Source organism: Artemia franciscana, chromosome 21 (assembly GCF_032884065.1).
Source record: "Artemia franciscana chromosome 21, ASM3288406v1, whole genome shotgun sequence".
Lineage (NCBI taxonomy): Eukaryota > Metazoa > Arthropoda > Branchiopoda > Anostraca > Artemiidae > Artemia > Artemia franciscana.
Window position 1 is genome coordinate 31,203,741 of NC_088883.1, and position 19,957 is coordinate 31,223,697.

The 19,957-nt window shown below is 35.9% G+C and overlaps 1 protein-coding gene across 1 annotated transcript in view; it reads right to left on the reverse strand.

Annotated features, from left to right (window-relative positions):
- Nucleotides 1-19,957, reverse strand: part of LOC136040878 (tyrosine-protein phosphatase 10D-like) — a gene marked incomplete in the record, with an annotated part of 219,901 nt that overhangs the window by 119,964 nt on the left and 79,980 nt on the right. Inside the window, 2 exon segments of the mRNA XM_065725278.1 lie at nucleotides 470-741; nucleotides 11,690-11,793. Coding sequence (XP_065581350.1) covers nucleotides 470-741; nucleotides 11,690-11,793 — 376 coding nt within the window.

Here is a 19,957-nt window from a genome sequence, read left to right on the forward strand (position 1 = left end):
CTGGCAAAGGAGAAAAAGAAGAAAAAACTACCAATTTTGCAGATACTCGAGAGTTTGTGGCACTTTAAATAAACTAGTAAAAGAAGAAAAAGAAGAAAGAAGAAAAAAAACTATTGTGTTTTACAATAATTAAATTAGTAATTTTTTATCATTGAAAAATGAATACATAATATAATTCTGCTTGAGTTTAAGGACTAACTTCTTTTTATAGGTTTCAATAGACCCTCCGGACGCTATAGAAAGTACGCTTGATGTGGAGAAGATGGGAGAGCCGCCAACAATTCTGTAGATTCTCGAGAGTTTACGGTACATTAAAAAACTGGCAAAGGAGAAAAAATTACCAATTTTGCAGATACTCGAGAGCTTACGGTACCTTAAACAAACTAGCAAAGAAGAAAAAACCACTAATTCTGCAGGTACTCGAGAGTTTACGGTACCTTAAGTAAACTAGCAAAGAAGAATAAACTACCTTGGGCCTTTGGGTTCTTCCCATCGAACTTGAAAACTATCATAAGTAATCAGCCTTTTATCAAAGGTCACGTTTCTTGGTCTTTGCGGAATCGTGCGGTACTGAGCTGTAGTCGGTTGTGAGATCTCATTTTGGCTTACGGTCTGTACTGATATATTGTAGGCTCGACCGGGTAGAAGGCCATAAAATGCAGCCTGCGCTGGTCCTGGCGGCTCTCCCATCTTCTCCACATCAAGCGTGCTTTCTATAGCGTCCGGAGGGTCTATTGAAACCTATAAAAAGAAGTTAGTCCTTAAACTCAAGCAGAATTATATTATGTATTCATTTTTCAATGATAAAAAATTACTAATTTAATTATTGTAAAACACAGATACAATTTTTTTATATGAAGTATATACACTGATTAGACAGGTGAGCTGAATTCGTAAATTTATTATCGGTTTATTTAGTTTATACTATATCTACCACTTCGGTCAGGAAACGGAAGTATCATATATGATATGGTGTTACTGATATTACTATTTTGCTTAAACTATAGAATGAAAGGCTTGTCCAACAGTAGCGGTTTCGGGCGTCATAATTTAGGGGGATGAGGTATCACAAGAGTGTAAATATACAAAATAAAAGGAATTTAATGTGAGATGTAAGAATAACTGGGGGGGGGGCAGCTAACCTCCTCTTCACAGGCATAGAACCGCTACTGTTGTCAAAGTTTTTTAGCTTTTCTCCGGAAGCGTTAGTTTTCAACCTGTGGTTCCGAAAAATTAGAAAAAGCCTGATCAACGGAAATTGCAATATTTACTATATTTTGAGTAACAAAATAGATCAGACTGCAATACTATTCTTATAGACCATAATTATACGCGATTTTATGCCCCAAACGACAATTTTGGCTCTAAAAGTTGGGCAAAATTTCTTAAACAGCCATACATAATTTCCCTCTAGGAGTGATCGTATCGTTTTTCCGTAATAGTGGGCGGCTAAACTTTAAGAATCAGAAGAACCGTTAATTTTTTCAAGAAGGCAAGAAAGCATTTGGTTGATTTGTACTTTTGATCGCGCTGAATAATCCTGGAACTGGAGGCAAAAATTTTGGTCACTAGAAAGTCGTCAAAGCTTCGAATAATGTCAAATAGCGCTTCAAAATCATAATGTCAAATAATGAATAATGTGGTAAAAGAATGCCGCTTAACCCAGTGGTAGTCTCTTTTTTATCCTCAGATAATTTATACGTCGTCTAAAAGACACAAAACATCGCGAAAATTCAAATGGGGTTTTAACAGCCCAAGAAAGTCTTGATACGGGTAAAAAAAAAAAATGCTGCTGGACCCATTGGCCTTCTCACTTTTATCCTCAGATCATAAGAAAGTCGTATAAAGAAACCCCTTAGAAAAAGAGTCCATCGAATTGCTTGTGCTATATATTCAACAAATTGCTCATGTAAAAGGATTTGTTTCATCCCTATGTCAAAAAGGGGAACAACAGCATAAGGAATTCGTGACACAAGCCCTTCGAAATAATGTCTAAATATTTCAGAACAAGCGAGGACATACTGCAAATACACCGATGAGGAGAGAGTTAGATGCCTCGAGGAAGAGCACACACCTCTTTTCTAGTCTCTATATTGCTAGCCAAGTCACTCAAATTCGAGTTTTTCTCAAATTTCAAACTTGTCTCAAATTTAGAAAATGCAAACACATAAAACATTATCGATTTTCGCTTCGTGCAGCCAAATGTTTAGGGGGAGATCAAATTTTTTTCAAAGGGGGGTTAAGGGTCAACATACAAAATTGTGTATGGTACATCCGTATTAGCCAGTATACACTCGTGAAGTTAAGTTATGTTAATTTAATGAAATTAAATAAAAAACAAGTTTTTTAACGGAAAGTAAGGAGCGACATTAAAACTTAAAACGAACAGAATTTACTTCGTATATGAAAGGGGCTGCTTCCTCATCAACGCCCCGCTCTTTACGCTAAAGTTTGACTCTTTCTCTTAACTCTACTTTTTAAAACAGTAAAAAACTTTAGCGTAAAGAGCGGGGCGTTGATGAGGAAGCAGCCCCTTTCATATACGAATCTGTTCATTTTAAGTTTTAATGTCGCTCCTTACTTTCCGTTAAAAACTTGTTTTTTTATTTAATTTCTGAACGTTTTTGAATCAATACATGTTTTAATTTTGGCTCTCCGCAGATGAATAATAAAACGAAATTTGCATAAATATTTTTCGACTAATTGGCTTTCTCGAGGTTTTGATCGAATGATTATGAGAAAAAAGGATCGGGGGAGGAGGCCTAGTTGTCCTCCAATTTTTTGGTTACTTAAAAAGGCAACTAGAACTTTTAGCTTTTTACCAATGTTTTTATTAGTAAAGGATATACGTAACTTACAAATTATCTTACGTAACGAACTTCTGTATTCTCATGTTTTTATTACGTATATGAAGGGGTTCACCCCCTCGTCAGTACCTCGCTCTTTACACTAAAGCTTAAACTTTGTCCCAATTTCTTAAGAATGACCCCTGAATCAGAAAAGCCGTAGAATAAATTGCTGAAATTACTAAAAATGCTTTAGCGTAAAGAGCAAGGTATTAGGAGGAGGTGAGCCCATCATATGCGTAATAATTTCTGTTCGTTTTAAATTTTAATGCTTCTCCTTATTTTCAGTTGAAAAAACTTTTTCGTATTTATTTTTTCATTGTTTTTTTTTTAAATAATGCTAGAAAATCCTGCACTCCCTTCATGAAAATTTTCTTCCCCCATGACAAATTCCTCCAAGGAAAGTTCCCCCAACATACTCCCACCTTCTCAAGCCCCCCTCCCCGAGCTAAAAATCCCCAAGAAAACGTCTGTACACTTCCAAATAACCATTACTATATGTGAGCACTGCTCAAAGTTTGTAACTTTTGGCCCCACGGGGACTGTGGGGGGGTAAGTCGTACCAAAAGACATAGTTATAAGGTCTTTTGACTACGCTGAATAAAATGGCTATCTCAGAATTTTGATCCGGTGACTTTGGGAAAATAATTAGCGTGGGAGGGGGCCTAGGTGCCCTCCAAATTTTTGGTCAATTAAAAAGGGCACTATAACATTTAATTTCCGTTAGAATGAGCCCTCTTGCAAGATTCTAGGACCACTGGGTCGATACGATCGACCCTGGGAAAAAAAAACAACAAACAAACAAACAAACAAACACGCATCCGTGATCTGCCTTTTGGCAAAAAATACAAAATTCCACATTTTTGTAGATAGGAGCTTGAAACTTCTACAATAGGGTTCTCTGATACGCTGAATCTGATGGTGTGATTTTCGTTAAGATTCTATGACTTTTAGAGGTAGTTTTCCCCTATTTTCTAAAATAAGGCAAATTTTCTCAGGCTCGTAACTTTTGATGGGTAAGATTAGACTTGATGAAACTTACATATTTAAAATCAGCATTAAAATGCAATTCTTTTGATGTAGCTATTGGTATCAAAATTCCATTTTTTAGAGTTTTGGTTACTATTGAGCCGGGTCGCTCCTTACTACAGTTCGTTACCACGAACTGTTTGATATACCAATATATGATGAAAATGTAATATTTTAGTTTATATAATAATAAAATTTATGCTATATATTTGCATATCGGGAGGGGGGGTGAAGTAGCCTAGCTTAACCTTACCCCCACCACCCCTAATATGTAAATATATTGCCCAAATTATGCAAGTCCAATGCATTCTGTCACCCTTTATTTGTCTTTGTGGCTATGAAACCAGTTTTTTAGATCTTACACTAAGCCAACTTCTCGAGTGCGTACTGGCTAATACGACAGTACCTTGTGTATATTCTAGGGACGGAGGTTGACCAATATCAAGGGGTTTCCACCTGATTGTATCTCAAGGAAGAAATCTCCCCTCCAGGGCGTAGGTACATGCTTCTATCCGAATGCTAAAATGAGCTTTAAAATTAAGACTGATTAACGGTAAGGCAAGTAAATTAGAACAGACAGGTGAGAAAAATAGTGTAGCTGTGAAATTTTTCAGTTAAATGATTTTTACGCAAAGCAAACTTTTTACCAATTACTACTAAGCACATGGAAATTCTAGAAATGAGAAAATTTAGGTTTTGAGTGCCTTGGAGACAATAAATTGCTCGAATTTTTATGGTGTTCCAGTGAAGTAGCTATTAAACTAAAACCCTCAAATCTATTAAAGACTTGCGATGACAAGCAATGACCTCTTCTTCCGGACTCATAGGCACCATCAATGCCATCCCATCATTTTTCTTTCCTTTTCAAAATAAGCAACATGGCCGTTAAATATACAGGAAGTGATTGTGGTTACTACAAAAATAAACTCGAGTTTGAAAGACTACTTCCATTCTATTGAGGAAGATGCAAACAAACTGACATGGTTCATAACAGTAATGACCTTGTTTCAACAGCTAAGTCACTCATCCCTGCCGACATCGTTTTATTAAATAAATTATAAGACTGCGAAAGAGCTACAAAGACTTAAATATGTCATCAGAATGTCCATTAAAGCCCAGAATAATTTATAAAAGATGTCTATCAAGGGGATAAAATATGTAAGGCGAAAACCCCCAGATAGAGAAAGGAATAAAATCAAAATCAACCTAACGACTTTTAGGATTATTCGGTAGGTCACAAAAGCCGGAGGAAGAGTACTCGCCAAAGAATTAGGGTGAGAGGGCGCAATGATACGACCTGTTAATAGAAGCAGCAGTAATGGTAATTCTTTTTACGTTTCCCTCTTAGTAATTAATCATGAAATCATGAGGACAATGTTTTACAATCATAAAAGAACCTGGGGAGAGAACAATTAACCTCCAAAATAAGAGGTTCAGAACCACCTATCTCTAAGACAAAGTACTCAGAAGCGTAGAGGTATATACAGTATATAAACATTATCCCGAGAAAGCATAATTTTGCAGAAAATACAATGGTTAAAATACTAAAAACTAATTGTCATGGTAAGAGCCACTCAGTATCCAAGAGTGGCTATCTCTATGATAAAACAACATATCTCTAAGAAAAAGAACCCAGAAACGCAGAGATATATTCCATATACAACAATTATCCCGAGAAACTAAAATTTTTCAGAAAATCACACGGTTAAAATACTAAGAACTATTGTCATGATAAGAGCCATTCAGTATCTGGGACAAACGTTAACTTTGCTCCCCTATAATTAAAAACACTTCGAATTAAAAAAAATAAAACAAAAAACAACCATAATGCCTTTTATCTGCCTATAGTTTTACTGAAAACGCTACAGAAATAACAAAAGTTCCAACTTGACGTGAAATACATCTCCAGGCAAAATCAAGCTTTTTTTCTTAAATAAGATCATCTTCTACATTATAAAAATGAGCGTGCAGATGCTTAAAGTACCATGGATAGTGAAAAAAAAAATCTGACTGTTGGAAATAATTATGTGGAAACTTACACAACCATGCATATACAAAAATTTCAGAAAAATTCATTCATTTCACTCGGATTCATTAAAATGAAATATAACAGTCATAACATACACAATCTCTCGTTTCTACGAAAAAATGCATGCTGAGTCCCTTATCGCCTCAAAACTTATCACGCACTATTGCTCTCCCTTCACTCCTCGATACAACCATGCCCCTACAAGCAAAATCATCCTTACAAGTCCCACCATTTCACATCCAGGAGCAAACCAGTCAAATCCCTACAAAAAAATACTCAATAATGACTACATCTCTTATTTATTTAAATTCTTTATTCAATTTAATCTCTTTCAAAACAAGATATATTTTTATTCTCTTTTATAAAGAAACAATGGAGCTCATACCTCTCAATTCAAGCGGAATGGTATTTTAAGCCTTAGCGCAGACGATTTCAGGCGAAAGATCTGACCTCACTGTTGGCGTGTGTCGAATATGGATCTGTGCAGATAGTCTTGTATTTGGAAGGTGCTGTTCGGCTACCAAACGAAATAGATACCTAAAAGGCAGTGGAAGCAGGCCAGAGAAGTATCTGAAAGCAAAAACCAAGCAGGAAAGCTCACACAGTGATTTCAGGGAGAGATAATCTTATGTGTGTTTGATGATATTCAAGGCATTCTTGTGGATGGAATCCGGTTTTTCAGATGGGATTTGAACGTCGACTGCCATATCATTGCGCAATTCTGTAAGTGGGGTTTAATGAGTGCATTGTAGAGAAGGGTAAGGGTTTTACGTGGGAATGTGTACTTCAGTTTCTTCATGTTACCCAGATTCCTTGAAAGCATTAATCCCACAGCATGGGTGTGAGGAAGGAAAGAAAGGTCTTCATCCACTATTACTCCTAAATATTTTGCACATCCATTTGTTGGTTGTTGAATCTTTCCATGAGTCGTCACAATTCCTGTAATTTCCGGGTAAAGGGTTTATATCCTAGAAAATAATAGAGTGCAAGATTTTTTAACATTAATGACAATTTTTTTGGCATTCATCCACAGATAGGTCTCTTCTATGATGTTTTCAAGCTTCCACTGGAGTGAAGGCATGTCGAGTCCGCAGCAGATCATTGAGGTTTCGTCGGCGAATGCTATAAGTTCATTTTGCTGGTTAGTAATGTCCTCAGATGTTTGACCAAAGCATAGGTTACAGCATATTGGAACGTCATGGTTCAGGTCAAGGATACGAGTTAGGTCATTTACATGGACTAAAAACAAAAGAGGACCAAGGATCGATCCTTGGGGCACACCAAATTTCACAGTAGTGTCATTCTTCGGGTCGTCATCAATGTAGATGCAACTATTTTGAAGGTAAGATTCAAACCAATGCAGGGCTATCCCTCTCACTCCAATATGTTCCAGCTTTCCCAGTAAGATTGTATGATCCATACTTTCAAATGCTTTATTGATGTCAATCAATATAGCAGCTGCCAGAAGACTTGAGTCAAGTGCCCTGTTGATGAATAAGCTTAGGAATGCCAGGGCAACAACAGTCTTCTGTTGAATTATCAGGTCTGAAGCCGAACTGACGACTATTAAAAAATCCTTTTTTCAAGAAACTGGTAAAGTAGTCTTTGCAAGGGTTTTTCAAAAACTTTTGAAAAAACAGATGATATTGATATGGGTCGGAAGTCTGATGGATCGTCCCGAGGGCCACCGTTATGCAGAGGGATTAATCTTGCGTTTTTTAGTATCGACGGAACTACACTACTTCTTAGAGACAAGTTTACCAAATAAATTATACTCTAGGATAGAAAGGAGGACTGCTTTTCAGGGCTTTCGTGTGTATCTGGTCAAATCCAGATGCTGACATGCCTTTCAAGGACTTTACAATTAGCTCTACTTCAGTTGATATCACAGGAATTACTGCCATCGATTTCGTGCATGCTGAGCCAAGGTAATGCTTGTAAGGTTTCTGGGGACTTCTCGCTGAGTTAGATGTAACTCCTTCTATCCCTGCGAAAAATGTGAGAAAAATAAAAATGAAATTTCGCAATAACTTGTTTTTCTTATTTATGCACATGAGTAAGCTTTCAGTAACCCATGGACATATTGGTGTATTTCTTCTTCCAGTTTCTTGGTTTCTCTTTAAACAGCATGTTTTATATGCAACTACAAACGCATTATGGAAAATTTCAAAACCTTCGTTCACACCTTCTTTTGCTAGGACACTGTCCCAAGAAAAATTTTTTTTAACTATTCTTTAAACAGATTAAGATTCTCCCCTTTAAGATTAATTAGTTGTAGATTAGTTCTTACGCAGGTTAGTTCTTACGAGCGGTTAGTTATTTACGAGCGGTTAGTTATTGCAGGTTAGTTCTTACGAGATGAGTTGACATCCTCGTCAACGTGGATGACTGACACCGTCAGTCATCGGTGACTGACGTGTCGCCACGTCATACCGTCAAATCGTCAGACGTGTCGCCAGTGATGACTGATACCATCGTCGGATATAATGTAGAAAAAATGTTGTCAATCAGTGAATGAATGAATGACTGTATTTAAATCCATTTTTCAGGCCGTATACATACATATATAACAACAAACAAACTAAATTATCTAACAATCGACTTTCGAATAACAAGACCCATCCGGACAAAATTTGCCACTGCTGCTATATTTATTTTCGACGTCGACTTCAAAGTTCCAAGAAGGGGCTCACGACCATCCACCCTAAGAAAGCTCCCTCTCAGCTCATTTAGCCCCTGACACCTGAAAAGAAAATGGTCTAGCCCATCAAGATCACCGCAAATTGGACAAGTATACCGCATTTCCGGGTGACACCTATATTTTCAAATACTGTGAAGAGGGAAACAGTTTGCTCGCACCTGCATCCAAGACCTCAGGGATTCTTTTGGAATCCCTAATTTAAAATATAACTCTTCACCATAATTTTCTTTCACCTTATAGTAAGATTCTGTTACTTTGTATTTTCTGTCACTCTGGTTGGAATCGTAATTGAAGGGTAAAGATTAGACCCTGACATAATAGTGAGAAGATCCACTGAGTGGTTTGTTAGAGGAAAGGCTAGATTATTGTTAAGATCATCCATGATGATCACATCTTGATTCTGGTTTCCTGTCAGTTGTAAAATCTGAGTTAGTTTATCCATAAAAGCAGAAACAGAACCTGATGGTGAGCGTTATATTTCTCCAATCAATGTCTTTTTCTTAGAAGACCCATGTAGCTCAAGGAAAAGTGATTCAAAAATGCCTTCCACATTCCGGCTCAGTTGGTTGTTAATAGGCACAGCATATTCATTCCTCGCATAAATAGCCGATTCTCCTTCTTTTCCATCAAGAAGGAGCCAATCCGCGAGCTTCTTTTCCATGTAGAAACTTCGATGTATAGCCTGGGTTTGTCTGGGTATAGCTATCCGTTTGTCCCGTAAGGAATGTCTCACATAATCCAATTATGTTGGGATGCAGTTGTTGGCACACTGAGGTTAGTTCCACAAACGACGAACATAATCCTTGACAATTAAGTTGAAGCACAGAGAATCGAGCGTCAGAGCGTCCCTTCGTCAAATCTATAAAATCAACATATTTACTTCTAGGAAATTTACTTTCACTAAAGAATGGCAAATCATCTTCAGTACTTATTTTTTCATCAAAAATTTTCTCCAAATCCAAAAAAAGAATTCTCTATTTAACCGGTTATAATTTTGTGGTAATAAAGAAGTGATTACACCATGGGCTAATTGAATAATGAACAATTTATTTCTAAACACCCTTAGGTACTTATGTATTATACCGCCAATACCAAATTACTAATACCAATAGATTACCAATACCAATATCAAATTTAGGCTGTATAAAAACTCGTTCAATGGAAAACAAGTGGCGGGTGACAAAACACATAAGAATTACATAATTTGGGCTATATATTTGCACATTATGGGCAGTGGGTTAGATCACCCCACCCCAACCCCCCTACCGTGCAAATATCTAGCCCAAATACGTTTCTAAAGTATTATATTTGATCATGTTTTGGTATTTTTCCTTATGATTAACTTAACTTTACTTCTTGAGTGTTGGCGGTATAATAAATAAGTACCCAACCTTATTAGCTAATTAAGAAAACTTAGTACAGTAGCTTTCGTGCTATAATTACTGACGAATTTCAGATTTAAACATGCACAATACCTATATATTTAAAGTAAGGTACTGTTTTTTCCCATTGTGGTTCAGATTTGATGTGTATTTTAAGTTCTAATCCGACATTTTTTCCTATTTATAAATAAGCACTTTAGCCCATAGATACAATTTTGGAAGGAAAATTGGGTCTTTAGAAAAATGAGATTGCGTAGCCGAACCAGGTAACATTATTGAAAAGTAATTGTCTGTTATTACCTCGATCTTAAAATTATGAAAAAAACCCTCTTTTTAACTTACAATATATATAAAGGGGATAACATTCACTTTCCTTCTGCACTTGTATAATAGGCGCCGGCAGGGAGGAGAGTAGGGGCTCTCTAAGGAGAACATGAAGACATAGAAACCGTGCAAAAATAGGGAACAGGAAAAATTCCCAATTCAATCTTGTTAAAAACAAAGATTCTAGTAGCACTTGCCCCTTCCCTCCACCCAAGAAATTTCCTGGCGGCGTTCCTAACTTATAAAGTTTCTTCTCCGCTCCCTTGAACATGTCCATAATTTTAACCACATTCTGTCTATTCTGATTAAATGAATGTAAAGTAAAACTGAATGAACTGTATTGTAAATTAGTACTCTGTTGTTTGGTTACATTGAATTTTCACTGGTCACAAAATACAATAAACCAGCGCATCCAATAAATGACACGAAGACTTTTAATTATTGATACCTTCAGAGTTTGACGCTGAACATATTTGGGCCATGCCCTCTACATAGACACCCATAGACTAAAAATCAAAACAGCAACCCAAACCGAGATCGAGTCAGATATCTACTGTGTCTAAAGATCACCTGATGATCATTACGCTATAGAATTACCTGACGATCAATGCGCAATTGAATCACCTGATGATCAATATGCTATTGAACCTGATGATCAATACCTGATGACAATTACGCTATTGAAACACGTGATGATCAATAATCTATTGAACCTGATGATCAATACTGATTATCACCTGATGATCAACACGCTATTGAACCGGATGATCAATACCTGATGATCATAACGCAATTGAACTACCTGATGATCAATACGCTATTGAATCACCTGATGATCAATACACTATTGAACCTGATGATCAATACCCTATTGAATCAGCAGATGATCAATACGCTACTGAACTTGATGATCAATACCTGATGATTACCTGATGATCATTACGCTATTCAATCACCTGATGATCAATAAGCTATTGAACCTAACGATCAATGCCTGATGATCAATACGCTATTGAACCTGATGATCACCTGATGATCATTACGCTATTGAATCACCTGGTGATCAACACGCTATTGAATCACCTGATGATCAATACGCTATTGAGCTTGATGATCAATACCTGATTATCAGCTGATGACCAATACGCTATTGAATCACCTTATGACCAATATACTATTGAACCTGACGATCAATATCTGATGATCATTACGCTATTGGATCACCTGATGAGCAATACCTGATGATCACCTGGTAATCATTACGCTATTGAACCATGCAAGAAGATTTGATATAAATGATCATTCAAGTTAAATTTGTTTCCCTTTCAACAAGCCCGATTTCACTATTCAAATAATGAAACAATTAACAGAGTTTTACCTTATAGTTTGAGTATACCCCTGGAGGATATGGTGGTTGCCAAAGAACAAGAAGCGTTGTTTCATTCCTGAACCAAACGATAAATCTACCAGGTGTGTTTGGCCCTGAAAACAAAGAACGATTATTTTTATATGATTTCAATACAGCTGAGGGATGGGTCAATCCCATCTCGAGGGATGGGCTTCCGAGAGGGGACACCACTCCTCTCCTCTAGATACGGTACCTACATCCATAGAATAAAAAAAAATGTTTATTACACTTGATATTTACAAACGTGCGACGTGTCAACGCAGCGACCAGATGCAGAGGAGCTCGGTGCTGTGGGAGGCGTTTTTCGTTCGCTAAACGATTTCTAGTCAAATATCTGAGATTACTACATATTCTTGATAAGGTAAAAGACCCCTCACCCGACAATCAAGTATTGCGTATAATTAGCATAAATATTAATTTTGAAACTCATGCTGATATGGATGCTAAACCCAATTAAAAATACAGCCATTTTTTGACCAAATCAAAGAAAGTTATGTTTTAGAATAAATAATTTAGTACGAGACTTTAAAAAAACATGTTTCCTCCAATCCCTGAAATATTTTTCTACTCAAATATTTACTACATTAAATTCTTACAATATATTTATCTTATCATATTTTTAGATGCTCTTTTCAAAGATACAACACTCAAGGATGTTATATTGACAGCTGTTTCGTGGTGAAATTCTTTTCAGAATTAATTAGCTATTTACGATAGAGATGCCACAGGATTTTTCCTGCGGATGAATGTGTTTCTTAACCACTGGACTTAGATCAATCGAACGCACTAACATCCAAAAGAAACTAATTAAAAAACGATGTTTTTCTATATTTTTATGAAGAAGAGAGATGGTTCCAAATATTATTTTTCCTCTGCTGTTACTTATAATATTCCACCAAGTAATAACAAAACAAGTTGATATTTATAATCAAACAGTTCGTGGTAACGAACTGTAGTAAGGAGCGACCCGGCTCAATAGTAACCAAAATTTAGGAAAATAGGGGGAAACACCATCAAATTTGGCGTATCAGAGAACCCTACTGTAGAAGTTTCAAGCTCCTATCTACAAAAATGTGGAATTTTGTATTTTTTACCAGAAGACAAATCACGGGTGCGTGTTTATTTGTTTGTTTTTTTTTCCCAGGGGTCATCGTATCGACCAAGTGGTCCTAGAATGTCGCAAGAGGGCTCATTCTAACGGAAATGAAAAGTTTTAAAGCCCTTTTTAAGTGACCGAAAAAATTGGAGGGCATCTAGGCCCCCTCCCACGCTCATTTTTTCCCAAACTCAACGGATCAAAGTCAAAATCAATCAGCTAGGTAAATAATCAAAGTTAAAATATTTAATATGATACAAAGTTAATGAAAAATAATAATACTAAAATTAAATTTGATTAAAAATAAAATCAGTAATAGTTAAAATCATTATGATGGTAGCCATTTTGTTCAGCATAGTCGAAAACCATAATAACTATGTCTTTGGGGATGATTTACTTCCCCACAATCACTGGGGGAGGGGCTGCAAGTTACAAACTTTGACCAGTGTTTACACATAGTAATGGTTATTGGGAAGTGTACAAACGTTTTCAGGGGGATTTTATTTTGTTTGGGGGTGGGGCTGAGGCGAGGGGGCTATGTTGGAGGATCTTTCCTTGGAGGAATCTGTCATGGGGGAAGAAAAATTCAATGAAAAGGGCGCAGGGTTTTCTAGCATTACAATAAGAAAACAATGAAAAATAAACATGAAAACGTTTTTTTCAAATGAAAGGAAGGAGTAGCATTGAAACTTTAAACGAACAGAGATTATTACGCATATGAGGGGTTCTAAAAATACTTTTGCATAAAGAGCGAGGTATTTAGGAGGAGATAAATACCTCGCTCTTTATGCTAAAGTATTTTTAGTAATTTCAACTATTTATTCTACGGCCTTTCTGATTCAGGGGTCATTCTTAAAGAATTGGAACAAAACTTACGATTTAGTGTAAAGAGCGAGGTATTAACGAGGGTACAAACCCCCTCGTATACATAATAAAAATATAAGATTATGAAAGTTTGTTACGTAAGTTAATTCTTAAGTTACATATATTTTTTACTAATAAAAACGTTCTTTAAAAATTAAAAGTTCTAGTTGCCTTTTTAAGTAACCGAAAAACTGGAGGGCAACTAGGCCTCTTTCTCCACCCCTTATTTCTCAAAATCGTCTGATCAAAACTAAGAGAAAGCCATTTAGCCAAAAAAAAGAATTAATATACAAATTTCATTTTAATAATTTATGTACGGAGAGCCAAAATCAAACATGAATTAATTCAAAAACGTTCAGAAATTAAATAAAAAAAACTAATTTTTTTAGCTGAAAGTAAGAAGCGACATTAAAACTTAAAACAAACAGAAATTACTCCGTATATGAAATGGGTTGTCCCCTCCGCAATCCCTCGCTCTTTACGCTAAAGTTTGACTCTTTGCCACAATTCTACTTTTTAAAACAATTAAAAGCTTTAGCGTAAAGAGCGAGGGATTGCGGAGGGGACAACCCATTTCATATACGGAGTAATTTATGTTCGTTTTAAGTTTTAATGTCGCTCCTTACTTTCAGCTAAAACAATTATTTTTTTTTTATTTAATTATTAAAAAAACAAGTGTTTTTAACTGAAAGTAAGGAGCGATATTAAAACGATCAGAAATTATTCCATATATGAAAGGGTCTGTTCCCTCATCAACGCCCCGCTCTTTACGCTAAAGTTTGACTCTTTCTCTCAACTCTACTTTTTAAAACAGTAAAAAACTTTAGGGTAAAGAGCGGGACGTTTAGAAGGGAACAACCCCTTTCACATACGGAATAATTTCTGTCCGTTTTAAGTTTTAATATTGCTCCTTACTTTCAGTTAAAAAAAAAATTTAATTTAATTTCTGAATGTTTTTGAATTAATGAATGTTTCGATTTTGGCTCTCCGCACGCGAACAATTAACACGAAATTTGCATATTAATTTATTTTTATGGCTAAATGGCTTTCTCATAGTTTTGATCGGACGATTTTGAGAAAAAAGGAGCGAGGGAGAAGGCCTAGTTACCCTCTAATTTGTTGGTGATTTAAAAGGCAACTCAAACTTTAAATTTTTTTCAAACTTTTTAATGGTAAAAATATACGTAACTTACGAATTAACTTACGTAACGAACTTCTATATTCGTATGTTTTTATCACGTATGTGAGGGGGTTCCCCACTCGTCAATACCTCGCTCTTTACACTAAAGTTTAAATTTTGTCCCAATTCCTTAAGAATGACCCCTGAATCACAAAGGCCATAGAATAAATAGTTAAAATCAATAGAATCACTTTAGCGTAAAGAGCGAGGTATAAAGAGGAGGTGAACCCCTCATATGCGTAATAATTTCTGTTCGTTTTAAGTTTTAATGCTGTTCCTTACTTTCAGTTGAAAAAACTTTTCATATTTATTTTTTCATTGTTCTTTAAAAAAATGCTAAAAAACCCTGCGCCCCCTTCAGGGAAATTTTCTTTCCCCATGAAAAATTCCTCCATGGAAAATTCCCCCCGCATAACCCCCTCCCCTCAACCTCTCCCCCAGCCAAAAAATCCCCCTGAAAGCGTCTGTACACTTCCCAATAACCATTCCTATATGTAAACACTGGTTAAGGTTTGTAACTTGCAGCTTTTTCCACGGGGACTGTGGGGGAGTAAATCGTCCCCAAAGACATAGTTATTAGGTTGTTCGACCATGCTAAATAAAATGGCTATCTCAGAATTTTGATCCGGTGACTTTGGGGGGGAAATGAGCGTGGGAGGGGGCCTAGATGCCCTCCAATTTTTTGATCACTTAAAAAGGACACTAGAACTTCTGATTTCCGTTAGAATGAGCCCTCTTACGAAATTCTAGGTCCACTGGGTTGATACTATCACCCTGATTGGACAATTTTGAAGATAAAAGAGCCGTGGAAGGGATGCTAGCTGCCCTTCAATATTTTTGGTCACTTAAGAAGGACATCTGATCTTTCAATTTAAGTTTAAATGAGCCCTCTCCCTATATTCTAGGACCAGGGATTCGGTACTACCACCCCTAAAAAAAAGTAAACACGCATCCGTGATCTTTCTTCTGACAAAAAAAAAAAAAAAAATGAAGTTCCGAATTTTTGCAGATAGGAGCTTAAAACCCCGATAGTAGGATTCTCTAATGTGCTGGATTTGATGGTGGGATTTTCATTAAGATTATTAGACTTTTAGTAGGTGTTTACCACCTTTTTCAAAATCCGGCGAATTTGTTCATGATCTTAGCCTGTAACACTAAGCTTAATAAATCTTAGTATTTGAACCTACTTTCTTAACTGAAAGTAAGGAGCGATATTAAAACTTAAAACGAACAGAAATTACTTCATATATGAAAGGGGCTACTTCCTCATCAACGCCCCGCTCTTTACGCTAAAGTTTGACTCTTTCTCTCAACTCTACTTTTTATAACAGTAAAAAACTTTAGCGTAAAGAGCAGGGCGTTGACGAGGAAGCAGCCCCTTTCATATACGAAGTAATTTCTGTTCGTTTTAATGTCGCTCCTTACTTTCCGTTAAAAAAAACCTGTTTTTTTTTTTATTTAATTTCTGAACGTTTTTGAATCAATGCAGGTTTTGATTTTGGCTCTCCGCAGACGAATAATTAAAACGAAATTTCCATATTTATTTTTTTGGCTAATTGGCTTTCTCATAGTTTTGATTGAATAATTTTGAGAAAAAAATGAGCGGAGGAGGAGGCCTAGTTGCCCTCCGATTTTTGGTTACTTAAAAAGGCAACTAGAACTTTTGATTTTTTTACGAATATTTTTATTAGTAAAAGATATACGTAATTTACAAATTAGCTTACGTAACGACCTTCTGTATTCTCATGTTTTTATTACGTATATAAAAGGGTTGACCCCCTCGTCAGTACCTCGCTTTTTACACTAAAGCTTAAATTTTGTCCCAATTTCTTAAGAATGACCCCTGAATCACAAAAGCCGTAGAATAAATAGTTGAAATTACTAAAAATGCTTTAGCGTAAAGAGCGAGGTATTAGTAGGAGGTGAGACATTCATATGCTTAATAATTTCTGTTCGTTTTAAGTTTTAATGCTTCTCCTTACTTTCAGTTGAAACAACTTTTTCATATTTATTTTTTCCGTTTTTTTTAAATAATGCTAGAAAATCCTGCGCCCCCTTCATGAAACTTTTCTTCCCCCATGACAAATTCCTCCAAGGAAGTTCCCCCAACATATTCCCCTCTTCTTAATTTCCGTTAGAATGAGCCCTCTCGCAAGATTCTAGGACCACTGTAAGATAACCCCTAGAAAAAAATAAAAAAAAATAAAAAAATAAACACGCATCCGTGATGTGTATTCGGGCAAAAAATGCGAAATTCCACATTTGTATAGATAAGAGCTTGAAGCTTCTAAAGTAAAGTTCTCTGATAAGCTGAATCTGATGGTGTGATTTTGGTTAAGATTGTATGACATTTAGGGGGTGTTTCCCCCTATTTTCGAAAATGAGGCAAATTTTCTCAGGCTCGTAACTTTTGATGGATAAAACTAATCTTGATGAAACTTATATATTTAAAATCAGCATTAAAATACGATTCTTTTGATGTAACTATTGGTATCAAAATTCCATTTTTTAGAGTTTCGGTTACTATTGAGCCGGGTCGCTCCTTAGTACAGTTCGTTACCACGAACTGTTTGATAGTATTCTGATCCTGTGTTTGATGGTCACTGAATTTTTACATGTTTTACATCCAAAGCACTAATACAGTTTGGAAAGTTCCATTTTTCATAGAACCCTTTGGAAACTTGCTTTAGAAGTTCCACAGTAGGACTGGGTAAGTCCTAGGGCCTGAATAGGGCCGGAAATAAGGCCGGAGGATATTGCTCATACGTCTAAAATAATTATAGTCAATATAGACCTGCCAATTCTGTATAGCAAAAATATTGCCTTCAGTGCGAATTGTCAAGATATTTTCGCTTTGCGTCGCGAACAATTTTTTTTTTTTTTTTTTTTTTTTTTTTACGGACATTCTTTTGTCGCGCTCTGTGAGAACTAAGCCTAAGTCATTAGATGTGGCAATGTTAATTCGGAAGCCATTCTGGTTAATTCGGTTAATTCAGATAATATATCCGAATTATATTCGGTTTATTAACCGAATTATTAATTCGGTTTATAACCGAATTGTTAATTCGGTTAATTCGGATAATTAACCATTCGGTTAATTCGGAAGCCATTCTGCGACAAACACTCGTCGAAAACACTCGTCGATGGTTTCGTCGAAACCATCAAGTTAATTTTCAGATTCTAGAAATATTACAATTGAGTCTTTTTTTTAAATATGCTATGAGCCAATGGAGCTGAAACTAATTACAAAACGATGTTTTCCTATGTTTTTATGTTGGAGAGAGATGATTCCAAATAATATTTTCTCCGATGCTACTTTTAATATCACGCCAAGTGATAATGCCAAAACAAAATAAGATGGTGTCTGTAATTTTGTAATGTAAACAGTATAGCCACTGGCCTTAAGAAAACAAACAAAAAACAAAAGATTAAAACATAAATATATTCAACTCTCTTTTTCATTTTACCGTTTTCCGAACAAAGGACTTCGTATAAAAAATTGAATTTTTAGACAAATTCTCAAAAAGGGAAAAGAAACAACCGAGCAAAAATCAGTAAAAGTGGCAACCCTGAACGAAAATTCCAAAATTATAAACCCAAAATAAAGACCGCACTGCCTTTCCATCATGCAAACAACAAAAGGTAAAACTATGGGAAATTATTCTAAAACAATGAAACTTTTAACCTTAAATGAATATTTCGGTTTTATATATAAAGCCCGTCCTAAATAAAGCTAAGAAAATAAAGTAAGGCTTACAATAAATGCGATCATCAAAACTAAAATTTAAAATCAAAACAGTCCAAGAATCCTTACTGCAAGGGAGGTCAACCAGGACTGAATAGAAAACAACACGAAACGAGGCAAATCAGGAAGATACAAATCAAGAGTACGTTTTTAATGCTATTAAATAAAAAAAAAAAAGTTTTTTAAATGAAAGTAAGGAGCAACATTAAAACTTAAAACGAACAGAAATTACTCCGTATATGAAATTTTCCTCCTCAACGCCTCGCTCTTCGCGCTAAAGTTTGACTCTTTCACTTAACTCTATTTTTAAAACAGTAAGAAACTTTAGCGTAAAGAGCGGGGTGTTGAGGAGGAAAAGCCCCTTTCATATACGGAGTAATCTCTGTTCGCTTTAAGTTTTAATGTTGCTCCTTACTTTCATTTAAAAAAAAACTTGTTTTTTTATTTAATTTCTGGACGTTTTTGAATTAATGCATGTTTTGATTTGGCTCTCCGCACATAAATAATTAAAACGAAATTTGCATATTAATTAATTGCAATTAATCGGAAGATTTTGAAAAAAAGAAACGAGGGAGGAGGCCTAGTTGCCCTCCAATTTTTGGATTACTTAAAAAAGCAACTAGAACCTTTAATTCTTTAGAAACGTTTTCATTGGTAAAAAATATACGTAACTTACGAATTAACTTACGTAAGGAACTTCTATATTCGTACGTTTTTATTGCGTTTATGAGGGGGTTCTACCGTCGATACCTCGCTCTTTACACAAAGGCTGAAATCTTGTCCCAATTCCTTAAGAATGACTTCTGAATCACAAAGGCCGTAGAATAAATAGTTGAAATTACTAAAAATACTTTAGCGTAAAGAGTAAGGTATAACGAGGAGTTAAACCCCTCAGATGCGTAATAATTTTTTTTCCGTTTAAGTTTTAATGCTGCTCCTTACTTTCAGTAGAAATAACTTTTCATTTTTTCCCCTTGTTTTTCAAATAATGCTAGAAAATTCTGCGCCCCCTTCATTGGAATTCTCTTCCCCCATGAGAAGTTTCCCCATGGAAATATCCTCCCACGTAACCCCCCCCCCTCAACTCAACCCCTAAACGAAAAAATCCCCCTGAAAACGTCTGTACACTTCCAAGTAATCATTACTATATGTAAACACAGGTCAAAGTTTGTAACTTGCAGCCCCTCCCACGGGGACTGCAGGGGAGTAAGTTGTCCCTAAAGACACAGTTATTAGGTTTTTCGACTATGGTGAATAAAATGGCTATCTCAGAATTTTGATCCGGTGACTTTTGGGAAAAAAGAGCGTGGGAGGGGGCCTAGATGCCCTCCAGTTTTTTTGGTCACTTAAAAG